Consider the following 23,834-nt stretch of genomic DNA (forward strand, 5'->3'; position numbering starts at 1 on the left):
ACTCTCTTAATACAAGAGAACAAACAACTCACAAATATTATAAAATTAATAGGAGGAATAAGAAAACTCAATATGAGGTTTGAGAATGAGATGATCTCAACTGATATAAGAATACGTGAGAAGGCAAATATCAATTGTATTTGCCTTCATACAAATTTGACAAATAATGCAACACGTGTTTTTGCTGTCTCATTAATATTTTTTTTAAAAATGCACCTAGCTGGCCCCATTTTACCGACATGATTGTCGTTTTAGTTGAATTATGTTTACGGTTTTGGGGCACCATATCAGGTGGTATAAATAAGAGCGTTGGTTAGGTATCTGAGACCCTAGTGGTATAGGGATTTGGACGACGAATTGATTGTGTGTTTCCTACCTAGATGAGAGTTTTGTTGCGACTATTTTATGCATAGCATATGGGAGCCCCCTAAACTACTGTTCCATGGACTAGTTGGAATTAACTTGAAACATATGTAATGTGAGTTGTAACATGAATTTTATGACTAGGCGTAGTACCGTCAAAACTAGCTGGTTTTATGTAGCGAGATGGGCTAGCCGATTTTGACTGTACTAACTATCAAATTAAGCGGACGGGCATGTCTAACTCGTTTTGACGGCTCTACTTGGATGACATGCACAGTTGTCCGTCCTTCCAAAAAAATCTTTGAGTGAGCTTCAAAGCTCAACTTTCCACTGTTTCTTTATTTTTGTATTGACTTTAATCAACTTGAATTTATGCTAAGAGATTAGATTATCAGAACCTTGAAGGCAAAAGCAGAAGCCTATATACATTAAAGATTCATTTAAGCAATACAAATCTTTTTGGGAACGGTATAGCACTACTAAAATTTACCACTTTTTTCAGCTTGCGAGGCTGTGCTAGAGATTGGCAACGCTGGAAATGTATGTACTGATGAAAAAGTAGCATGGTAAGTAAGGAAGTTTGGCTCGGCTCGGTTCGGCTCAGCATTTGAAACAGCCACCAAAGAAAGACAGTTTCTTCAAATATATATTAAAAATGGTTAGGAAAATTATTTAACCACGTTATATACATGCAAATATATAATATTACATTGATCAGACAAGATTAACTGTTGGAACTTTTCAAGTTCGCAATCTTGATTTTGATGTTAACAAAACTTGTTATTGTGTTTCTAACATATGTACTCAAGTGTGAAGTTGCAAACACAAGAAGCAAGCCGAAACTGAATTTTGCACAAACTGAATTTCTGGCGAGCTTCGGTATTTTGATGATATCTCTCAACTGGATTATCCAAATGACAATCCGCCAACCTGACTGATTAGAAAACTCAATTTGGAACAAGTCGTATTTCACGTCAGTTGGGCAAAATCGGATGTTATCATGGTCTAACTGATCGCTCAATTACCGAACTGATCACACAAAAACAGCAATCAGTTGAGTTTGAGCAGCTGCGGTATTTTGGTCATATCTCTAAGCTCGGTTATCGAAATGAAGCGATTCAGTAAGCGTTGAAAAGATAATACGATGATCTACAAATCATCTTCAGAAGTCAAAGTCTGAATCAAAGCTTAAGATGTTGATAAATGACGATGAAGTTACTGGTTCTGCACAAACTGAAATCAGCTAGGCTGATTTCAGCACACCAGCTGAAACTGAACCAACTGCTGACCAGCTGACCAACCAACTGAACTGAACCGGCTGCTGACCAACTGAAACTGAACCAGACCAGCTGAAGACCAGTTGAACCAGACCAGCTGAAGACCAGTTGAACCAGTTGAACTGAACCAGACCAACTGAACCAGTTGAACTGATTGACCAGTTGACCAGAGTTGACCAGTCGAGAAAATGTCCAGCAAGACGAACTTGACCGTTGCAATTCCAGAAACAGTACAGAAACTTTCCAACGGTCATATTCTTGTGTCTAACGTATATATCAGTGTTGGAGCCTATAAATACAACATATTGAAGATCAAACAACAGCTTTTGAAGTGGATTCAAAGCATGGGCAGTTAGCATGAAGATATCAGCTAGTTGAGAGCACAAGCCCTTGTGTGAGGATACATTTGAGATATATACTGTAAATGATAAATTTCTCACACACAATCACTCACACATATACAAGAGAGTTGAACTTCAAAGATTAGTTGAGTGAGTCCTGCACAAAGACAATAAACTTGTGTATGTAGTCTTTGCATATGAGACATTAAACAATATGCTGATTGTGAGGTGCTGCCTACAATCTTGAGTGCTAGGAGTTCTAGTTGGGTGTTGCCCTTCCGGAATGGGTTTGTACAAGTAGTTGTATAAATCAAAGTCTTCTAGTGGATCCTTCCCAAGGGGAAGAAGGGGTGACGTAGGAGTGTTTGAAATCTCCGAACATCCATAAACAAATTCATGTCTATTTGTTTATTGCATTTACTCATCATTTTCATAGTTTTAAATAAGCATTGTTGAAGCATTTTATGTGTTATTCAAATACCAAAATGTTGCATATCAAGTGTTTGATAAAATGCTTCAACTGAATATTTTTACTCATTCAACTTGCATATATTTTAAATGGTTAACAAAATATTTAATCGGTTTCTACGAAGGATTATTTCGAGTATCTTCCGCTTGGTTTTTAACCAAACTCAATTTAATTCATCGGTGTTCAATATTTCAAGAACCGAGCTATTGTAGCTCAACGATTACCCCCCTAATCGATCCCAACATTAACATACCGAAATGGAATGCTGCAATTTCGTCTGTAACGCAAATGAGATGTGGCCGACACTCTAACGCACATTTAATGAATTCTCCACGCCAAATGAAATTATAACAATGGCACACAACATTTTTGCGTCGGACGAACAATACTTAGTACTTAACTTCGATGTTTTATCATTTTTCACTTTGGAAATGTTAATTTGGTATCAACTCAACTAGTACAAAAAAAATGTTTATAAATTTAATAGACAAGATTTGAAAATCCCAATACTTTTTTTATTTAGAAGAAGAATCGAGCAACGATTTAAATAAAAACAATTAATATGTTGTCGAAAAAATTACATATTGTTGAAAATGTGAAAAATATTTGTGTTGAAAATTATAATGTTGAATGTTGAAAATTAGGTAAAATTAGGTGTTGAATATTGAAAATTAGTGTGTGATGATATATGTAATGATCAAATTGTTTTTGGATTGTTTTCCAAAGAAATCCTATAAATAAGTCTCCATTTGTAAAGATTTGAGACAATTTGAGTTGAGAGAAAAATATTATAAAGTGTGTAGTTTGAGATTTTTACTTTTTACCATAAATTTTTACTTTTTCATAACACGTTATCAGCACGAAGCTCTAAAAGTCCTCCATATGTTTCCAAGCTCCAAAACAGAAGAAAAATGTAGCAAAAGTAATAATATTTATTTTACTGTTTATTTATTTATTGTGTATATATTTAATATATAATATAATGTTATTCAGAAATAATAAAAATAAATTTTTCAAAAACTTGTTATAAATCGTGGGAGGATGTTAAGATGACATCCCACACTCCCGATAAGGGATACGACAAGTATAAAAGCCTATAAGGTTTTTAAACAAAATAACTTATGACACCTCATTATAATAATGTGATATGATATACATAATTATTTAAATATGACTAATATTATATACATCATATTATTACCATAAAATTATACAAATACATACATTTATTTTTTGTACACCAACGGTCATAAACGGTAACAAAACGGCTAGTTTTTGCCCTATAAATATGATCTCAGAAACACATTCAATCACTCCAACTTTCACTTCTTCTCTAAAAATTATTCTTCATCAAATTTTTGAAGAAAAAGAAGATGAACTTCTCAAAGATATTTTTAATTATTTTGGTTATCATACTCACGAGTCTTGTATTTATTGGAGAATATCCTCCTCGTGTGTATTCTTTATTTTTACGAATGCTTGTACTTGTTGTTTATCCATTACTTTGTATTGCAATATTCATTAACTAATAAAATGCATTGTAAATTTTTTTAGTACCACCATGACAAACTTGGCAAAGCTCGAATTCATTGCTCTTGATATTACAGGGAAAAATTATATGTCATGGACCCTTGATGTAGAAATGCATCTTGAATCATTGGGTCTAAGCAAGACCATTAAAGAAAATGGTATATCTTCATCACAAGAAAAAGCAAAAGCTATAATATTTTTGCGTCGACATCTTGATGAAGGTTTAAAATGTGAATATCTCATTGAAAAAGATCTCATAGCTCTGTGGAAAGGATTAAAAGAAATATTTGAACATATAAGAGAAGTTATATTTCCGACCGCCCGTGATGAATGGAATATGTTAAGATTCCAAGATTTTAAGAAAGTAAATGATTACAATTCAGCGATGTCGCAGCTAAAATTTTGTGGACATGAGGTTACAGAATCGGAAATGCTTGAAAAAATATTTTTCACGTTTCACGCATCAAATATAACTCTACAACAACAATATAGAGTGCGTGGATTTGCGAGATATTCTGAACTCATCGCCTGTCTTCTTGTGACGGAAAAGAATAATGAGCTGTTAATGAGAAATCATCAGGCACGACCCACTGGTTCAACGGCATTTCCTGAAGTAAATGTCGTAAGCAAAAATGAATTTAAATCTGGAAACCAAAATCAAAGTTATAGACAAGATTTTGGTCGAGGACGAAATCGAGGTCGTGGTCTTGGACGTGGACATGGACGTGGAAGTGGTTGTGGTCGTGGACGCGGCCGTGGTTTTGAAAATAATTGAGATAGTTACTTTTATAACTCATCTCAAAAGAACGTCCCAAACCATCCGACTGAAAAGACATCATGAGAATATGAGTGTTAATGAGAATCACTCAAAAGGATTTGAAAGTTCTTGTTTTAGATGTGGTACTCCAGGACATTAGTCCCGTATTTGTCGAGCCCCTGAGCACCTTTGTAAACTTTATAAAGAATCAATAAAGGGGAAAGAAAAGGAGACCAACTTCACTGAACACAGTGAACCTTTGAGCGATTCAACTCATTTTGATGCCGGAGATTTTTGATTGATTTCTCGGACAATGATCAATTTGCTGATGGAATAAATATGTAAAATATTTTTATGTACTCGTATGATAATGTTTTATCATGTGTTATATTTTTACATATGTATTGTAGTGTATTTTATTTTTATAAATGTATTGTCAGTAATTTTATTTCATTATATATTTTTTTGAAGTTCAGATATGAAAAATGATATGAACAAAGCTGAAGTTTGCATACCTGATAGTGGTACAACGCACACTATCCTCCGAGATAAAAGATATTTCTTGGAACTAAAACCAACAAAAACAATGGTGAATACAATATCAGGTCCTGTAAAACTTGATTAAAGGTTGTGGGAAAGCACAATTTTTGTTACCTAATGGTACAAAATTTTTGATCAATGATGTTATGTATTCACCACAATCGAAAAGAAATTTGTTGAATTTTAATGATATATATTCTCATGGGTATGATACTCAAACAATGAATGAAGGAAATGAGAAAAGACACATATAAATCAAGAAAGAAATATGTGATTGAAAAACTACCAATGCTCCCTAGTGGATTGTATTATACACATATAAGTCTCATTGAATCGAACATGGTAGTTGATAATTCTTCAATATTAACAAATTGGCATGATCGATTGGGACATCCTGATTCAACAATGATGCGAAGAATGATCGAAAATACACATGGTCATCCACTGAAAGACCAGAAGATCTTTCAGAATAATAAGTTTCAATGTAAAGCATGTTCTCTTGGAAACTTATTATAAGACCATCACCAGCCAAAATCCAAACTGAATCATCAATGTTTCTTGAACGTATTCAGGGTGATATTTGTGGACCAATTCATCCACCATGCGGACCATTTAGATATTTTATGGTATTGATTGATGCCTCCAGCAAATGGTCACATGTATGTTTATTGTCAACTCGAAATGTTGCATTTGCAAGATTACTTGCTCATATAATAAAATTGAGGAATCAATTTCCTGATTATACAATCAAGAAAATTAGATTTGATAATGCTGGTGAATTTACTTCCCAGACTTTCAATGATTATTGTATGTCTATGGAAATCATTGTTGAGCATCTTGTTGCTCATGTACATACACAGAATGGATTGGCTGAATCATTGATTAAACGTCTACAAATGATTGCTAGACCAATGATTATGAAAACAAAGCTCCCTATTTCTATATGGGGACATGCAATTTTACAAGATGCTGCATTAATTCGCATCAGACCAAGTGCATATCATAAATACTCCTCATTGCAGCTTGCATTTGGTAAAGAACCAGACATTTCTCATCTGAGAATTTTTGGATGTATGGTGTATGTGCCTATTGCACCACCACAACGAAAGAAAATGGGACCTCAAAGAAATATTGGAATTTATATCGGTTATGATAGTCCATCAATCATTCGATATCTTGAACCTCAGACAGGCGACGTGTACACATCACGTTTTGCTGATTGTCATTTTAATGTGGAAATCTTCCCAATATTAGGGGGAGAAGCAGAAACATACCGAAAAAAAAAATTACATAGTATGTATCATCATTGTTACATCTGGATCCAAGAACAAAACAATGTGAAAAAGATGTACAGCAAATTGTGCACTTGCAAAGAATAACAAATCAAATATCATATGCATTTGCAGACACAAAAGGGGTAACTAAATCATATATACATGCTGCAAATGCCCTTGCTCGAATTGAAATTCCGAAGAAACAAATTTAAGATACTCATGATGTCATTAAACGCCTGAAGCATGGAAGGCCAGTCGGTTCCAAGGATAAAAATTCTCGAAAAAGAAAATTCATAGAGAAACACGATGATCACAAAATAGAGAATGATGTTCCTGAAGAAACACATGATGATCACAAAATAAAGAATGATGTTACTGAAGAAACACATAATAATGAAAATGTTATGTCAGAACCACAAACTGACGAGAATCGTGGAATCTCTATCAATTATATTAATACTGGAAAAATATGAAACCGAAAAAATATAGAAGAAATTGATGATATATTTTCTTATAATGTGGCAATTGACATCATAAATGATAATGAAGATCATGAACCAAAATCTTTTGATGAATGTAAAAATCGGCAGGATTGGATAAAATGGAAAGATGTCATCCAGGTTGAATTGGATTCGCTAAATAAACGTAATGTTTTTGGACCTATAGTCCTTACACCTGAAGGTGTAAAACCTGTTGAATACAAATGAGTTTTTATTTGAAAACGAAATGAGAAAAATGAAATTGTAAGATATAAAGCTGTTGCACAAGGTTTTTCTCAAAGGTCTGGAATTGATTATGAAGAAACGTATTCTCCCGTGATGGATGCAATTACGTTTCGGTATTTGATTAGCTTGACGGTATCTGAAAATTTAGAAATGCGTCTTATGGATGTTGTTACAGCTTACTTATATGGATCACTTGATAGTAATATATATATGAAAATCCCTGAAGGATTTAAGATGCCTGAAGCACAAAATTCAAAATCCAGAGAATGTTATTCTGTGAAATTACAAAGATCATTATATGGGTTAAAGCAATCCGACCGAATGTTGTATAATCGGCTAAGTGATCACTTGATGAAAAAAGGATATGTAAATAATTCAATATACCCTTGTGTTTTCATTAAGAAAACAACATTTGGATGCGTAATTATTGTTGTATATGTTAATGATTTAAACATCATTGGAACGAATAAGGAAATTCAAGAAGTTGTGTCATACTTGAAGGAAGAATTTGAAATGAATGATCTTGGAAAAATCAAGTATTGTCTGGGTTTACAAATTGAACAAAAAGAATGTGGTATGTTTGTTCACCAGACAAATTATACAGAAAAGATCCTTAAACGTTTTAATATGGATAAATCAAATCCTTTAAGTACTCCAATGGTTGTTAGATCATTAAACATAGAAAAGTATCCATTCCGTCCATGTGAAGATGATGAAGATATTCTTGGTCCAGAAGTACGATATCTAAGTGCTATCGGTGCCCTTATGTATCTTACAAATTGTACAAGGCCTGATATATCTTTTGCCATAAATTTATTGGCAAGATTTAGCACATATCCAACAAAGAGACACTGGAACGGAATTAAACATATATTCCGTTATCTACAAGGAACGACAGACTTGGGACTTTTGTATTCAAAAGATGCTAATCCAAGTATAATTGGTTATGCTGACGCTGGAGACTTATCTGATCCACACAAGGCACGTTCCCAAACTGGATATGTATTTACTCGTGGAGGCACTGCAATTTCTTGGCGTTCACAGAAACAAACACTCGTAACAACTTCATTAAATCATGTCGAGATTATTGCACTACATGAAGCAAGCCGTGAATGTGTGTGGTTAAAATCAATGATCCAATATATCCAAATCTCATGCGGATTATCATTTGACGAGAAGTCCTGTGATACTATATGAAGATAATGCTGCATGCGTTGTTCAAATGAAAGAAGGATACATAAAAAGCGACATAACTAAACATATTCCTCCTAAGTTCTTCGCATTCACCAAGGAGCTTCAGAAAAATAAATATATTGATGTTCGTCACATTCAATCAAGTGAAAACTCATCAGATCTCTTCACAAAGGCACTTCCTACGACAATATTCAAAAAGCACATATATAATATTGGGATGCGCAATCTACGAAATTTGTGAAGAATTGTTCATGTCAACATGAGGGGGAGTTTACTGTGACTGCACTCTTTTTCCCTTACTATGGTTTTTATCCCAATGGGTTTTTCCTAGTAAAGTTTTTAACGAGGCAGTATAAAAACACGTAATGAAGACAATCATTGTATTATGATCATCATCACAAGGGGGAGTGTTGAAAATGTGAAAAATATTTGTGTTGAAAATTATAATGTTGAATGTTGAAAATTAGGTAAAATTAGGTGTTGAATATTGAAAATTAGTGTGTGATGATGTACGCAATGATGAAATTATTTTTGGATTATTTTCCAAAGAAATCCTATAAATAGGTCTCCATTTGTAAAGATTTGAGACAATTTGAGTTGAGAGAAAAATATTATAAAGTGTGTAGTTTGATAATTTTTAGAGTTTGAGATTTTTACTTTTTACCATAAATTTTTACTTTTTTATAACACATACAAAATATAAAAATTTAATTGACACATGCAAATTGGTAGGGCCAGGTCGGAGTCCGAGTCCGAGTCCAAGTCCAATATTAAAAAGGTTTCACAGCTGTAGTCCATAATATTTACAGACTCCAGAAACCAAGTACCCAATCACAACCTATAGAATCACTAAAGGACAAATTCCCTGCCAAACAAATCACAGTAAGACACAGATACGATAAAAAAATATATATGTATTTATTTAATTTATTTGAATTTACAATAGTTTAATAATCTATATTATCTGTTAAATATATTAAACATATGTGGATTTACAAATTTTAGATGCTTTCAAGTTTTTTTTTTTTTGGAAATACAAATATGATATTTTTCTAAACTACAAAAGATATAATGTAATTATGCGTATTATCAATGAGACTTGAATATGGATTCGAGATTTACTTATCTCGGATAAAAAACTAAAAAAAAAAAAGAAGAAGTAATTCTACCTAAATAAATTTGGAAAAATTTTAGAAATCAGCAGGACTCGAAGTTAAGATCAACAAATCTCAAGACTTCAACCTTAATCATTGGACCAATCGACATATGCTTTCAAGTTTCAATCTCATTCGTAGAATCGTAGTTAAAAACTAATGGTAAAGATTCCATGAACCGTGCATGTCTAATCTTCTCTCAAAACTGATTTATGTGAACTTAATTTTTTTCGTCCCTTATTATCATTTTGTTCTAAATATAACTGAAACTTAATTTTGACAACATTTTCGAGAGCTTATAATAACGAATAAATATCAGCGACCAAACGTGTATGAATTTTATAAGTCGGTCCCCTTTTTGCCACATTGTAAGTAATAGTGACAAAAATCGTTTTAGCCTCATACAATATGGTCGAAAAAACAATTAATCTCATTAATTTTTTATATGCTCTCAACAAATATGATACAACCTTTTATCTCTTGAAATATTATTTAAACATTACGACATTGAAACTCGCACCCACTATCTTTAGTACGCATCGAATAAACTTTTGGTCTAACATAATAACTTGCAAATCTCGTTATGATATCACTCTTTGAAACGTATTCAAAACTTAACATTAATTATCACATATTATCATAATATGTCAATGAAGACAGTTCAATTAATAATTCGAGGGGGCACAATGGACACTGCAAGAGTTAAAATAATGTAATGAATTGAATTGTGTATATGTATAATAATTTTAAAATAATAGAACACTATCTTGTATGTGTATTTATGTGCCTATATTCTCAATAATTAAATGCAACGATTTTATTTTGCTTTTTTATTTGTCTTAAAACATTTTATTTGAGGAGATTTTATGAAAATTTACACTTTGAAAAAATTGTGGGTGTTTGAATAATTCAATAATCTGTCTAGGCAAAAACTTATGTGAGATGGTTTCATGTGTCGTATTTTGTGAGACAAATATCTTATTTGAGTCATCCATGAAAAATATTACTTTTTATGCTAAGAGTATTACTTTTTATTATGAATATCGATATGGTTGACCCGTCTCACAGAAAAATATTCGTGAGACCATCTCACAAGAAATCTACTCATCTGTCTAATATACAAAAGAAAAAGTGTAATATTATCACACACTATTTAATGCTTGCACTAAGTTTCAAGAATAAATTTTATATATTAAGATACCATTTAATGAAAAATAATCAGAATTCTATTTAAAAAAAAAAAATTCTAATGAAATCAACTTTTGTAAATAATATGTATATATATATATATATATTTTGAAATAACTTTTTAGGAAAAGACAACTACCCAAAACAAATAAAAACAAAAGTACCTCAATTTTTAATTCAAGCAACAAAATACAGGGAGGGGGTATTCGGCAATTTTCAGTCGACAGGTAATGTAAAGGATTCCCATTGCTGGCATCTAGTATACGTGCAACCCTATACAGCCTGTAATCCACTCCCGCCCAACGTCGGCCCATATACATACACCATTGCCAATTTCTTGATTTGCTCTCCTTTTATTCCCCCACATACCATTCTTGTTTGCTTCTCTTTCTGGGAAGAAAATTGGTTGGTGTATAGTTGTTTACTGTCCCTGACAATCGCTTCTGTGCGGGACGGTATACAGTGATGGATCCATGTCCTTTTGTGCGGATTGTTTTAGGCAACTTGGCTTTGAAGTTCCCTGAAAAACCCCATCCTTCGGGCCTTTCGTTTTACTGCAAATTCAAGCTCAAAGGGTTCCCGACCCAGGTTTCGGACGTTTCAGTTCTTGCTTCCGACAGAGATGCTATTGAGAGCAAGATTCTGGCCTGCTTCACGTTGAGAAAGGCGGAGCTGGAGAAGTTAGGGGAGAAATCGAGCAGCTTTTCTTGCTTGAAGGTCGAGGTTTACAGGCGAGGGGGAGGGAGTGGTAGTTGCGGGTTTGGGAGTGGGGGGAAGCTTTTGGGATGCGTTGTGGTGCAATTGGATTTGAAGAGTTTTTTGGAGAATAATGGGGGTACTCGGAGATGTTTGATTCAGAATGGGTGGGTTTCGATTGGTGGGTCGGAGGCGAAATTGCATCTGAATGTGAGGACCGAGCCCGACCCGAGATTCGTGTTCCGATTCGATGGGGGACCCGAGTGCAGTCCCCAGATTTTCCAGGTCAATGGGAATGTGAAGCAGCCTGTGTTTAGCTGTAAATTCAGTTTCAGGAACTTCGGGGAAAGAAATTTGATATCCAGGTAATGTAATTGTCTGATTTTCTTGCAGCCATTCTGTCCTGTTATCTATAGTTTACTCTGAATGAAGAATCTTGATTGATAAGTGGTTGATACATTTGTTGTATGGATTTAAGTTGGTTTGGATTGTAGTTATATCTGATTCTATTGTGCGGGTTTTCAATCTAAGTAAATATCTATCGAGTAGAGTTTGAATTTTATGTTCCTTCAATGGTTTTGTTGAGATTTGATTATTGTTGAACAGATCTTTGGTGTCGGAACCAAGCTTCTCGCTCAGGTGCTTTAATTCATTTGCAGAACAGAAAGGACCTTCCACAAAAGAAAGAAAGGGATGGTCTCTCACTATCCACGACCTTTCCGGATCCCCCGTGGCCGTCGCATCCATGGTTACGCCATTCGTGCCATCTCCGGGGACCGACAGTGTCAGCAGGTCCAATCCAGGGGCTTGGCTCATTCTTAGACCGAGTAACAGTACATGGAAGCCATGGGGCCGCCTCGAGGTGTGGCGCCAGCGTAATGGCATCGGCTACCGATTTGAGCTCATTCCGGATGGGGGAATAGACTCGATCCCACTTGCCAATTCCACCATTAGTACCAAAATTGGAGGGAAATTCAGCATAGACATTACAAGTGGACCTACCCCAATAACTAGTCCTAGTAGCAGCTTCGATCTCGGTTCGGGTTCAGGGTCGGACATAGGATCGACATCGGGTTCCGGTTCTTGGGCACAGGTCTTGTATAGAGGATTTGTGAATGTCGTCCACAGTAGAGGGCAATGGCAAGTGCAGCAAGCCAGAGGTGGAAGTCGGAGCTCAGCACGTTTCTTGCACCGAAGATGCGGCAGCTTTTGTTGCGTTGGCGGCTGCCATGGAACTTAGTATGGATGCTTGCAGGTTGTTTTCACAGAAGCTTAGGAAAGAGCTCAGACCAGTGGATCCCGAATAGCCTGTTCGGGGATTTGTATTCCTAGAGTTAAGAGTGTACAGTGATCGATAGTGTTTTTCTTCCTGCTTTTGGTGTAGTTAGCTGATTCATTTTTATGTTGTTGGAGAGTTTTACATCAAGTTCTTGATTGATTTTGAGTTAGTTAATCCTTCTATGTACGTTTCTGGCTAATCACACACGAAAGCAAATTCTTGATTCCTTTGTCTGATTTAGAATATAGCAAATTCACCTAATCTTGTTTGGGTATTGGTCACCAAGAAAAGGTGGCCTTTTTTGGCTTTAGACCAAAGGAGTGTTGGCTTTCATTTAAATTTTAACAACTATCAACGGCTGTTAGGGATGACAATGGGTTGGGACGAAAGTTTGGATGCCTTCTTCATCCTCGCGCCCGAATGCATCGCTCACCCCCCATCTCAATCCGCGTTTTTCTTTCAGGGGATGAATACAAAACTCATCCATCCACGTCTCAATCCTCTTTTTTCATCGGGGATCCCATCCCCGAGGACTAATTTCCTTCCCCGTCCTAATTAGTCCTCAGTAAATTTTATTATAAAATACATAAAATATTAGCAAATTTATAAATAATATTATTGAATTTTATTATAAAATTATAAAATACATAAAATATTTTGATGTAAAAAATTTTGATTGTAAAATTAATCCCAATATAAAAATATTGTCACCAATAAAAATTGTTATTTCAAAAAAATATATATCAAAATTTTTAGTAAGAATATATTTTTACAAAAAATTCTCAAAATAAATAATAAAACATACATATAATATCTTAATGATTTATTTATCTGTACGCAGCATGAATGAAGTCAAGATAATATTTTTATAACAGATAATATTTTTATGTTATAATAAGCAGGTGTATTATTTATAATGCATACAAAACAATATAAATTAACTAATACTATTACTTTTAGAAAATCATAATATAAATTATACTTTTTTAATTATTATTATCGTCAGAAAGTATTCGGAGATAAAGATACACGTATCTGTCCCGATATGATTCAAGGATTTTAAAAAATTCCTAAATCCGAACATATACCCGAAAAATCTCCCCTAAACCTGTCTCGTTTCCGGTTTTTCACGGATAAAATTATCATCCCTACATGATAGCAAAATTTTGAATAAATTAAAACGTAAAGAAAATATTGATTAAATTGAAATTACAAACATTTTGGTTCTTTATATTACATCCACTTTGTCCTTTGATATATCTTTTTGGAATGATGGAACTTTTCGCTTCGTATAATTGTGTGAATTTATTCAAGTTCTGGAACGATGAAATCGTACAACATTCAAATTGTCGAAATATTAGCTTATGCAAAATATTAATCTTCATTTTATTTCGGATATCTCAATTGTAAAATTTATATATTTTTGCATGAAATGATTGGACAATTGTCAGATGGCAGTAAAGGACATTATGACACAATATATATATGTCATAAAAATCTATATATCTATCATTAAGTACAGACAACGCTATTTAGTACACTATTATATTGCTCTATAATTTTTCTTTCTTACTAAAGTGATATGCACAAAAATTGGAAGAATATAATTTTTTTTATACAAGATATGTTTTATTTTAAGTATTTTCTTTATAAAATTTTGAGATTTTTAAAATGATTTGATATAATATTTTCGGCAATTAACTAAAATGATTATTTAAAGAAAATATATTTTGTTTTTTTTTAAAAAATTAGATGTTTTATATTATTATTTTTTAATTCTTAGATCAGGGATAATAATATCATATCATTTTGTGACTATGTTATGACATAAATACAGTTATCACTTATCATACCTGTCTCTCATCTATTATGTAAGATGGTATCGTTCCAACGTATATATATTTTTGTAACAAAGATATTTTCGTAAAATGATTTTATGAGTCAATTTTATGAGACAGATGTTTTATTTAGTTATTCATAAAAAAATATTATTTTGTTTTGTAAATATGAATATGACTGACTCGTCTCACGAATGTCTAAAAATAAAGATCCGTGAGATCGTAACCAGAGACATCCTTTTTTTGTAATTAGTGAATTTTCTTTTTAAAATTTACAGCATCTTATAAAATATATTTTTATTTTCTAATTAGGGGAAATATTGTCATTTTGCAATCATATGGTATAGATATTATTCCATATTCAAGTTACAATCACTTTGAAAAAAGAAACTACTTTTTGGTATTATATATTACAAGTCAATGTGCACTATCCAAATATAGTAGTTCCTAGCCTTTTTCTTTCTTTTTGGCCCTCATTATCTGCTCTCGGTGATTTCCCTAAAGATGAAGGCTTTCCAAAAGTGATTGATGCATTTGTGAAAATTTTATTTGTTATTATTTTTGTTAAAGAAACTAAAGATCCATAAGTTTTTTCTTTCGAGATATTGTTACAGTATCGAATTCGAGATCTCGTCTTAATTGATGTGGTGAAAATTAATTTTTGACATACATAGTACTTAGGGATGTGAAGTTTTCTTATTTTTAGTGATAAGATTTTTATATTGATTTAGGATATTTGTCTAATCAAAATTGACGGAAATTTTCAATTGCTGGATGAGGGTTCGGTTGTAAAATATCGAGATTTTTGAGGTATGCTCCACCCCCAGAGTGGTTTTCTGCTCTATGAATTGTAAATTGACGTCTCAAGATAAATATGTTGGGGCAACATTTTTCATACGTAAGACGTAGCGGAAGAGTTTTAAAACTTTTGTTTCGACAATCGCAACTATCATTGGACGTCATATGTTATTTAACATTCATAAGGTGTTTAGTTCATATACCTGTGCGTGAATTATGCTGGACTCCAAACTAATCCAAAATTAACGGAGATGACCCTTCTTGTATCTCTTTTCGAATAGATATCTGCATTTGAATGTCTAATTGGATCCACGATCAGAGACTTTGTTTTTTGTTTGGATTAAACTAAAAATCACAAATAATTTTGCTTTGAGATTGAAACGTCCGAATTTCCAAAATCTGGAGTCGGTGCAGCGTCAGCGAGACGATGCAGCGATGGAAGTGTTGGCCGAAAATTTCTTCATCGAAATTATGGTGATGGCCGAAGGTTTATTGCAAGGGGAGAAAGGATTTTGTGAACTTTTGTGTGCAAAAAAATTATCATGTTTTGCCCCTCATGACATATTTATAGAGTATGATTCTTGATACCATCAGAAATCCCTTTCCCAATAAGATTCTTAATCTTTGTCTCACCAGGACTCTTAGTTTTCACTAAATAAAATTATCATATTATTATTTTATCATGTATTTATCAATTTTTGATAATGCATGATATATTAATAATATATATATATATACATATTTATATATCTATATAAAAAATATATATAAACATTAATATATTTACACATGCACTTTTATTACACACATAGATATATTAATTAAAACAAATAACAATTATTTAATTTATCTAATTAACTTATTAGTTAACTAATTCTAAACCCCTCCAGTACTTTATGAGAATTTGTATATATTAATAGTCATCATTACTAGTACTATCACTTAATAAGTAAATTCTAAATTTACTAAATAAATGATTCTGAACTCAATATAACTCCGATCGACGATCTGATACCGCAGATTTGTCAAAGATACAATTCTTATTCATATAATGAAAATAGAAAATTTCGAAGATCAAAACTTTTACTCGCCATATTTGGTAGCTGCCAGTTTAGTTAATTCTTTAAAAAAAACGATATTTCTACTCTCCTTCTTTAATTAGCTGTTAAGCTAACTTCTATTTCTTCTATCTTATTAAATCAACTTGTAAACTTCTTTATAAGAATTTTGTTTGATATACACCAAACTATTGTCGCTAAATTCAACTCCTTGAACTTTGACTTTCTCAACGGGAACACAGAATCTGATACTTGTATGACCCTTAATGGTTCAGGGTTACAGCTAGCTGTGAGTTTACATCTTCATGTTATTCAAAATAATATTTATTCTTATTCGGGCTTATCCTAATCAGTCCACCTCTTTTCATCAACTCCTTGATCAAGAATGTCAGAACTCATTTCTGATTGTACCCGTTGGATCATGAGACGATGCTGATAAGATCGTCTAGTAGCATCACCTCATGATTCCCTAGGTATCGTTGATAGTGCCTGCAAGAACCTTAAGTCATTGTTGACGTACAATACGGTCCCTTCAACTCATATATCCTGATCGAATATGCAATCATTGATATATCAAGAATTGCATATGAATTCGATAACAATGTGATATCTTTGAGTAATAATGACATGATATCTGAAACTGAGGAAACACCTTTCCAAAATGCACATGTCTTACTGTGGTCGGAGATTCCTTACACTATTAACCCATTAGACTACATATGATATCTTCACTCGTAAGCAATGGTGAATCCTCCAACTATAATGAATTTGCTCATATGTATTTATAAACTACACCCAACCTCACTACTTGATGACCCTCAATGCAGTCGATAAACCTGATCAAAGTGCATGAAAGTACGCAGAGCCCCTATATTGTCCCATGTCAAACGACTAATGATGTACAACCACAATCGTAGACCATTCCATTCGATAAGTGAGAACCCCTTGGACAGTCCGAGGAGGGTAGTTAAGTGCATCATCATATGATCATCCATCTGTATGAATGGACATTTCCATGCCCTTACCAATGAAACATGACGTTTAGCTAATCTCGAGCTCCAGCGACCTTTATCCTTATTTTTTGCGGCTGATACGACTTGGAACCTGTCTAGAATATACATTACACTTCCTAATGAGTTTCATGATCTTACGTTGCGAAATAGACCTCATGATACCTATTATATATTCAAGAACTTTATCTATGCAGCTTGCATGAGTATACAAATAAAACATAATGTCATAATTGCATAAAAATGTAAAATATTATTAAAATTATGATCGTTAAGCCAAACCACAAGTTAGTTCGCCGAGCAGCTACTCTAACAAAATCAGTCTACTTCTGGATGCGTTTCTAGTTATGTCCTATCCTAGAGGTGGACTCACTAGTCGGCTACCTTCTCGAGGTGGGAGTCGGCTGTATGACCGTTCAGGTTCAAAAATAATGGGCACTCGGGTTTCAGGAATGCCGATGTACCCGGATGTCCAAGATACAAGTTAAAACGATGGCATGTATGTCCAAGGCATCAACCACTCACTCATCAAACATGAGAAAAGAAAAAGATTGTAAGTGGAAGTTGGGTCTTCCAAAGCAAGAAAGATGAAAATCAAGTGGGTCTTCGCAGCAGGACAAAATACTCGAAAGCAAAAACCACCAACCGGAACGTGGGTCTTCTTCAATGGCTTAGGACGCATGCGGGAAAAGTTCATCAAACTTTATATCAAAATGTGAATATTTATGCTAGGCAGAAACTTTACTAAATATGTTCCATTTAGAAGGTCAATAAACCCATATGAAATTACAAAAATTTTACATGGAAACCATATTATTACTCGTTCTTAAAAAGGTTTTAATCAAACCATTACGCCCGAATCTTCCGAGCATGTCGAATGGAGCATGTCGAATTTTAAAGCTCTTCGGCAAAGGACAACTTGTTTCAAGATTATGTCATCCAAATCATTTATAAGTTGAAGGACAAAAAGTCTGCAGTATACATGTACCATTGCAAACCCAATAATCCAGCTGCTGTTACAAGACTAAGAATCTGGGAAAAAAAGTAGATATATTATGAGAAAAAGCGTAAGAACTCAAGTCTCCATCATCTGTGGTTAAGACGTTCTTGATACATACTGTGCATACAACGCACAATATATACAGTTCTTGCCCGTACAAACGGAGGATAGGGCAATAGGAAATAGAATTCCGGCACAAAGGAAACAAGCTACTTATGAAATAGCTTCATCTTTTCGGCATTTTACCAGCAGATTCTTCAGATGGTAAACAATATTACACACAAAAAGGTGGTTCATTCTGATTCAGTATCTTCAGTATTACTACCCTCAGTTTGTATCTCGGGGAGGGTATCAGGATCCAAGCGGGCGTTTGTCTCCTCCAAGGAATGGGAAGAATCAGATACATCAATTGAATCCTGTTGAATTTCTTCGGAATTTTCGGTGTTTTCAGATTCCAAGCTTTCATTTGCAGCATCCTCTGCATAAGATTTCTCAGCATCAATTACATCATTCGTTTCTGTTGAAGAATTTGTTTTATTAGACATTTCAGACGATTTCAGGGTGTTCGACTCTGCATCTTTGGTTTCATCAGGATTTGTTGAATTAGAGGCAAAATGATTATCATCTATGACTAAAGTGGAATTATCGGCCTGCTCGTCGATACTTTGCAAGTTTGATCTTTCCAAAGACGTACCCTCAGATAGAATTTCCTGATCATTCGTCTCTGTTGAGATCTCCGTTGAGCTGTTGCCTGTTTTCAAATGATCGTCAGAGACTTCTGTCACCGTGGTGTTTAGAGATGAGCCATTTTTAGAGCCGTCCATCACATTTTGCTTATTTTCACCAATTGTTACATTTGAATGTTTCTCATCCAGAGCCATTTCACCACCTACCTCCAACTCTTTCCTCTTCTCGCCGCCCATATCAGTTTCTTCTAAAATGTTATCGGGGTTTCCATTAACGTTTTCATCATTTTGATTCTCTCTTTCAGTGGTCTCTACTTGGGTATCATGCGTTACTGCGCTAGAAGCATCATCAGCTTTGTAATGTTCCTCGCGTGCCTCGTGGGTACCTGTATCATCTCCATCACGATCACCTTTCTCTATGAAACTTTCCTTCTCCATTTGCCCATCTTCGGGATCTTTTTCTTCATTCTCATTCTCATCGCCGTCGTCCCTCTCCTTCTCACCATCTACAAATTCTTCTTCACTATCAATCTCTGAATCTATTTTCTCTTGTCCACGATCTTCTATCTCATCATCTCCACTTTCCACTTTTTCATTCTCAGTATCTTCAACTTTCTTGTCTTCCAACTCATCTTCTTCATGCTTATTTTCATCCACAACTCCAGTTGTTTCCTCCTCTTCTTCTGCTTCTTCGTCATGCTTCTCATTCTTAGTGACAGTATCCTCCTCTTGGGGATGGATATCTTTTCTACCAAGTTTTATAAATGTGCCACTACCTCCTCTGCTAATCGATGCTTTCGCATCACTTTCATCAAATTCTTTCTTCTTATCATGGGAGTGCTTAACTTGGTATATCAACCAAAAACAAACAGCAAGTAACAAAAAAATTTGCAGAACATGCTTAACCTTGATTCCCTTGGATCTCTGGTTCCTATTGGGAGTCTGCCTGGACATAATGATTTCCTCGTGACGTATTATTCGCTACTTCTCATTTCCCACTGCTGAGTGCACAAGATCATGCCACAATGTTAAAATATGTAAAAGAAAAATTACTCAATACTAGGGAAAAATCAAGCATTGTTCTGAAATATTAAGTCAGTGGACTCCCATTATGATTTGTTTAAGGAATTGAACAGTTCCTCCTGCCAATATCATAGCCAGAACAAACTTAGAAGCCTAACATGGCAAACTTGACAATAACGATGTCACAAAACCCATTGCATAAACAAATTCATAAGTTGCCAGCATGAACATGCCTTTTTTTGTGATAAACTCTTAGCGTGCAAACATAATTATTTATGATTCACATATAGTTAAAAAAAAAAAGAAAAAAAGCAAAAAATGGTTTCCTGGTATATGTGGGTTGCACAGCACGGCTCATGTTGCATCTGTAAAACTTACCTAATTTTTCTCTTCATTTATATAAATAAAAAATTAAGACTGTGTACTTGTCAAGGATTTTTCCTTTTGGGACCTATCTCTGCCAATGGCAAGCCTAAGGATGGAATAACTCACTACTAACAAAATGTACATTCTTGAGCTAATGACATCATTCCATAATCCAGAAAGATTGATATAATTCTAGGCAAAACTCAAAATAATGAACTCCTTTCACGGGAAAGCTATCTTATGCTTTGTGCTTTTTGCTTCACAAATATCACTCAATTTTTTCGTATAAGTTGTACACATTCCATCTCAAAATAAAGGTCATTATCTGCTGTTGTCTTTGCAAACCAAAAGCACAAAGGTTCGAACATATATAACTTTTCTTCGAAAAAATATACTAATACAACCCCCTACAATTCATCCACAAGAAACCAACTTTTTTAACCAAAACTGATTTTTTTTTCATCAATTTCTCATGCAAGTCCTTGGTGTCAAAATATCCAGAATCTTGCAGTTTGCATTGGCTGACCAAAAAATGAAACGCAATGGCAGTAAATCAGTAATACACCTCTTTGACTAACTGGTTTTTTACAAAATTAATACTCCAGAATTTTAAAATCTTTGGATTTTAACGATAAAAAGATAATCATACAAGCTTTGACAGACTTAGATTCATATCCATAACCCTCAAATTTTCCTTTTACTTCAATATCACTAATAGAAAGAGAAATTCAGAACCTAAATAAAGCTCAAAAGACGGTAAAATTAGGAAAATAAAATGAAACAAACACAAGTCAAAGATCAAATCACAGGAAAATCAAAGGCAGAATTTCCACAAACTATGAGCTTCAACAGCACAAATTAGGAAATTATTGAAACCAACATCCCAGGTCAATGGAGTCAAAATCAAATCTTTATGCTAAACACCAACTACCCATTCCCATAAACAATCAAGAAAAGTAACAAACTGATTACCCAAGTTCAAAGATCCAAGATTTCACTCATTATTCACTTCAGCACGTAAGAAAAAATCAAATTGTTCCCAGCAATCACTTGGTAAACAGCAAAATCAGCAGATAAACATATACACTAACACAATGCAAGGAGAAGATACCTGAAGAAGATGACAGCAAAAAATTGAGCGGTAAGAGACAGATTCCAGCAGTTTCTGACGCAGAATGAAATTATCAAGCTATTTTCTCTCTTCAATGGGACAACTCTCCGATTTATGCTACAGAGTAGAGAGATAGGGGTTGACCGAAGAATCTAAAGATGGAGTCGGGTCTGCACCGCAAAGAATCCGGATCTTGCTCGTAGAGAGCCGGAGAGGTCTATACCATCGCACGAATACGCGTCTTCGAGAAACCAATCGGTTCGGGTCTAAGTCCGGGTCCGGGTGGGTCCAGGTCCAGGTCCGCCGGATCGGGTCTTGCTTTAGATGGAGTAGAGGTGTAGATTTGATAATCTATAGACGAAGTCGTCCCTCACAGACAATTCGGGTCTTTCGAATTATTATTTATAAATGTTTTAAGATTTTTATTTTAAAAATGAGTTGTTATAATATTTTAATTAATAAGATTTAGAGTCCAAACGTATATTCAATATATTCAGTATTATAATGGATTTTTATTATTATAATATTTATATACTCGATCGATCTCTCTCACGACATACAACAAACATGTGTTGATAAGATAGAACATACAACATAAAACTTTGATATCCTTCTCGACAAATAAATAAAAGAGCTGGTCTCATATGAGATTTTCTCACGGATCTTAATTTGTGAAACGAGTCAGTCCTATCGATATTCATAATAAAAAGTAATATTTTTAGCATAAAAAGTAATATTTTTAGCATAAAAAGTAATATTTTTTCATGGATGACCCAAATAAGAGATGCGTCTCACAAATACGACCCGTGAGATCGTCTCACACAAGTTTTTACAATAAATAAATATCACACACGCAGATATACATAAAAACACACATATATATTATATAAAAGATTAGGTACAGAGATTAATTATGTTAGTGTCAGGGAAGATCTAAGAACTTAGTGTAATAAATTATATATTATTATCAAAAGATATAATAAATTTTATATACAAAAAATTATTAAAACTCATTTGAGAATTTTAATAATTTAAAATAATACGACGATACAAACGACTTCAAAATTTTACTTTTTCAAACTCTTTTAATTTAATTTGACGACTTCATCAGAATTTTACTTTTTCAAACCTTTTGAATTTAATTTGATTCAACAACGAATAATTGATCAAAATTAACAGATTAAATTTTCATTATTCAAGAATTGCAATTTTTAATCTCTCAATCATAAAAAAATTCATTTTTTAATACATTCACATCACACAATAATTACAATATCTAAACATTAACCTGAAACAAAAGAGATTTCATGTGTGTACCTATACTTGAAAATTTCAGAGAAAACGTATATACAAAAGTAAAAATTTCACAACACTATTAATTATTTTGGGTCTATATTTGGGATGGGCTATAACCCACCATAGTCCTGATATAGATCCATATTTACTAGGTGTGATATTTTATTTATGAAATGGTCATGTAGGACCGAACACTTGTTGCTTTACTAAAAGCCATAACTGGGGGTAATAGTACAATTCAAATATTTTAAACTATATAATAACTCAAGCACCATGGTTCGATCGCTCTACCAAGTAAAGACAATTATTGTACCCAACAGATCATATTACTGTTACTCTGTTACCCTGAAATTATTATTATTATTTATGAAATGATCGTGTAGGACACGATGTTGTATTTGAGTTGGTTTGAATTTAAAAGGATATGAAGATGGTTTCTTGTTTATTTGCAAAGAACAATTTTTACACCTTCTGTATTTCGTGTATATGAAATGATTGTGTTTGAATTTTGGAGTTAGGGTCTTCATCAAACTTGTAGATCATCAAGTTAGCTCCGTTTTGGTTCTTGAACCACTCAATTCCAGGAAGAAATGAAAGAGATATGTGATTTGTACTAAAATTGGTCTGGAACTCCGAGTTAGTGCATATTTGTGAACATGCCTTCTGCTTATTCGAATTACGGGATTTATCGGTTGGGATTCTGAATTTGTTGTTCAAATAAAAGTTATAGAATATTGTCTTGTATTTGAAATGATACCAAATTGGCTTGATTCCATTAGATATTGAGGAAGTTATGCTCAAAATAGTAAAATGTGCCAGAAATGCATTGACGCAGAATTCGTGGGAATTATGTTGTATGTT

At 33.7% G+C, this 23,834-nt stretch overlaps 1 protein-coding gene and 1 pseudogene across 2 annotated transcripts; one reads left to right on the forward strand and one right to left on the reverse strand.

Moving 5' to 3' along the window:
• Positions 1-11,087: 11,087 nt before the first annotated feature.
• LOC142554063 (uncharacterized) lies at positions 11,088-13,010 on the forward strand (annotated as a pseudogene).
• A 5,436-nt stretch (positions 13,011-18,446) lies between these two features.
• LOC142554064 (uncharacterized) lies at positions 18,447-21,952 on the reverse strand. Of its 2 annotated transcripts, none has more exons than XM_075664682.1 (2): positions 21,678-21,952; positions 18,447-20,175 (listed from the first exon to the last, which is right to left on the reverse strand). In XM_075664682.1, exon 2 carries the CDS (start codon positions 20,129-20,131, stop codon positions 18,785-18,787), a length of 1,347 nt encoding a protein of 448 aa, XP_075520797.1. In that variant the 5' UTR covers positions 20,132-20,175; positions 21,678-21,952; the 3' UTR covers positions 18,447-18,784. The 2 variants fall into 2 exon arrangements, with proteins under 2 accessions (XP_075520797.1, XP_075520796.1); XM_075664681.1 differs by having other exon boundaries at positions 18,447-20,178; positions 21,678-21,951.
• Positions 21,953-23,834: the final 1,882 nt, after the last annotated feature.

Source organism: Primulina tabacum, chromosome 8 (assembly GCF_025594145.1).
Source record: "Primulina tabacum isolate GXHZ01 chromosome 8, ASM2559414v2, whole genome shotgun sequence".
Lineage (NCBI taxonomy): Eukaryota > Viridiplantae > Streptophyta > Magnoliopsida > Lamiales > Gesneriaceae > Primulina > Primulina tabacum.

Bases quoted from the DNA above. Each gene is read 5' to 3' on its own strand.
- LOC142554064 (XM_075664682.1), bottom strand. From the start codon at position 20,131: ATGTCCAGGCAGACTCCCAATAGGAACCAGAGATCCAAGGGAATCAAG.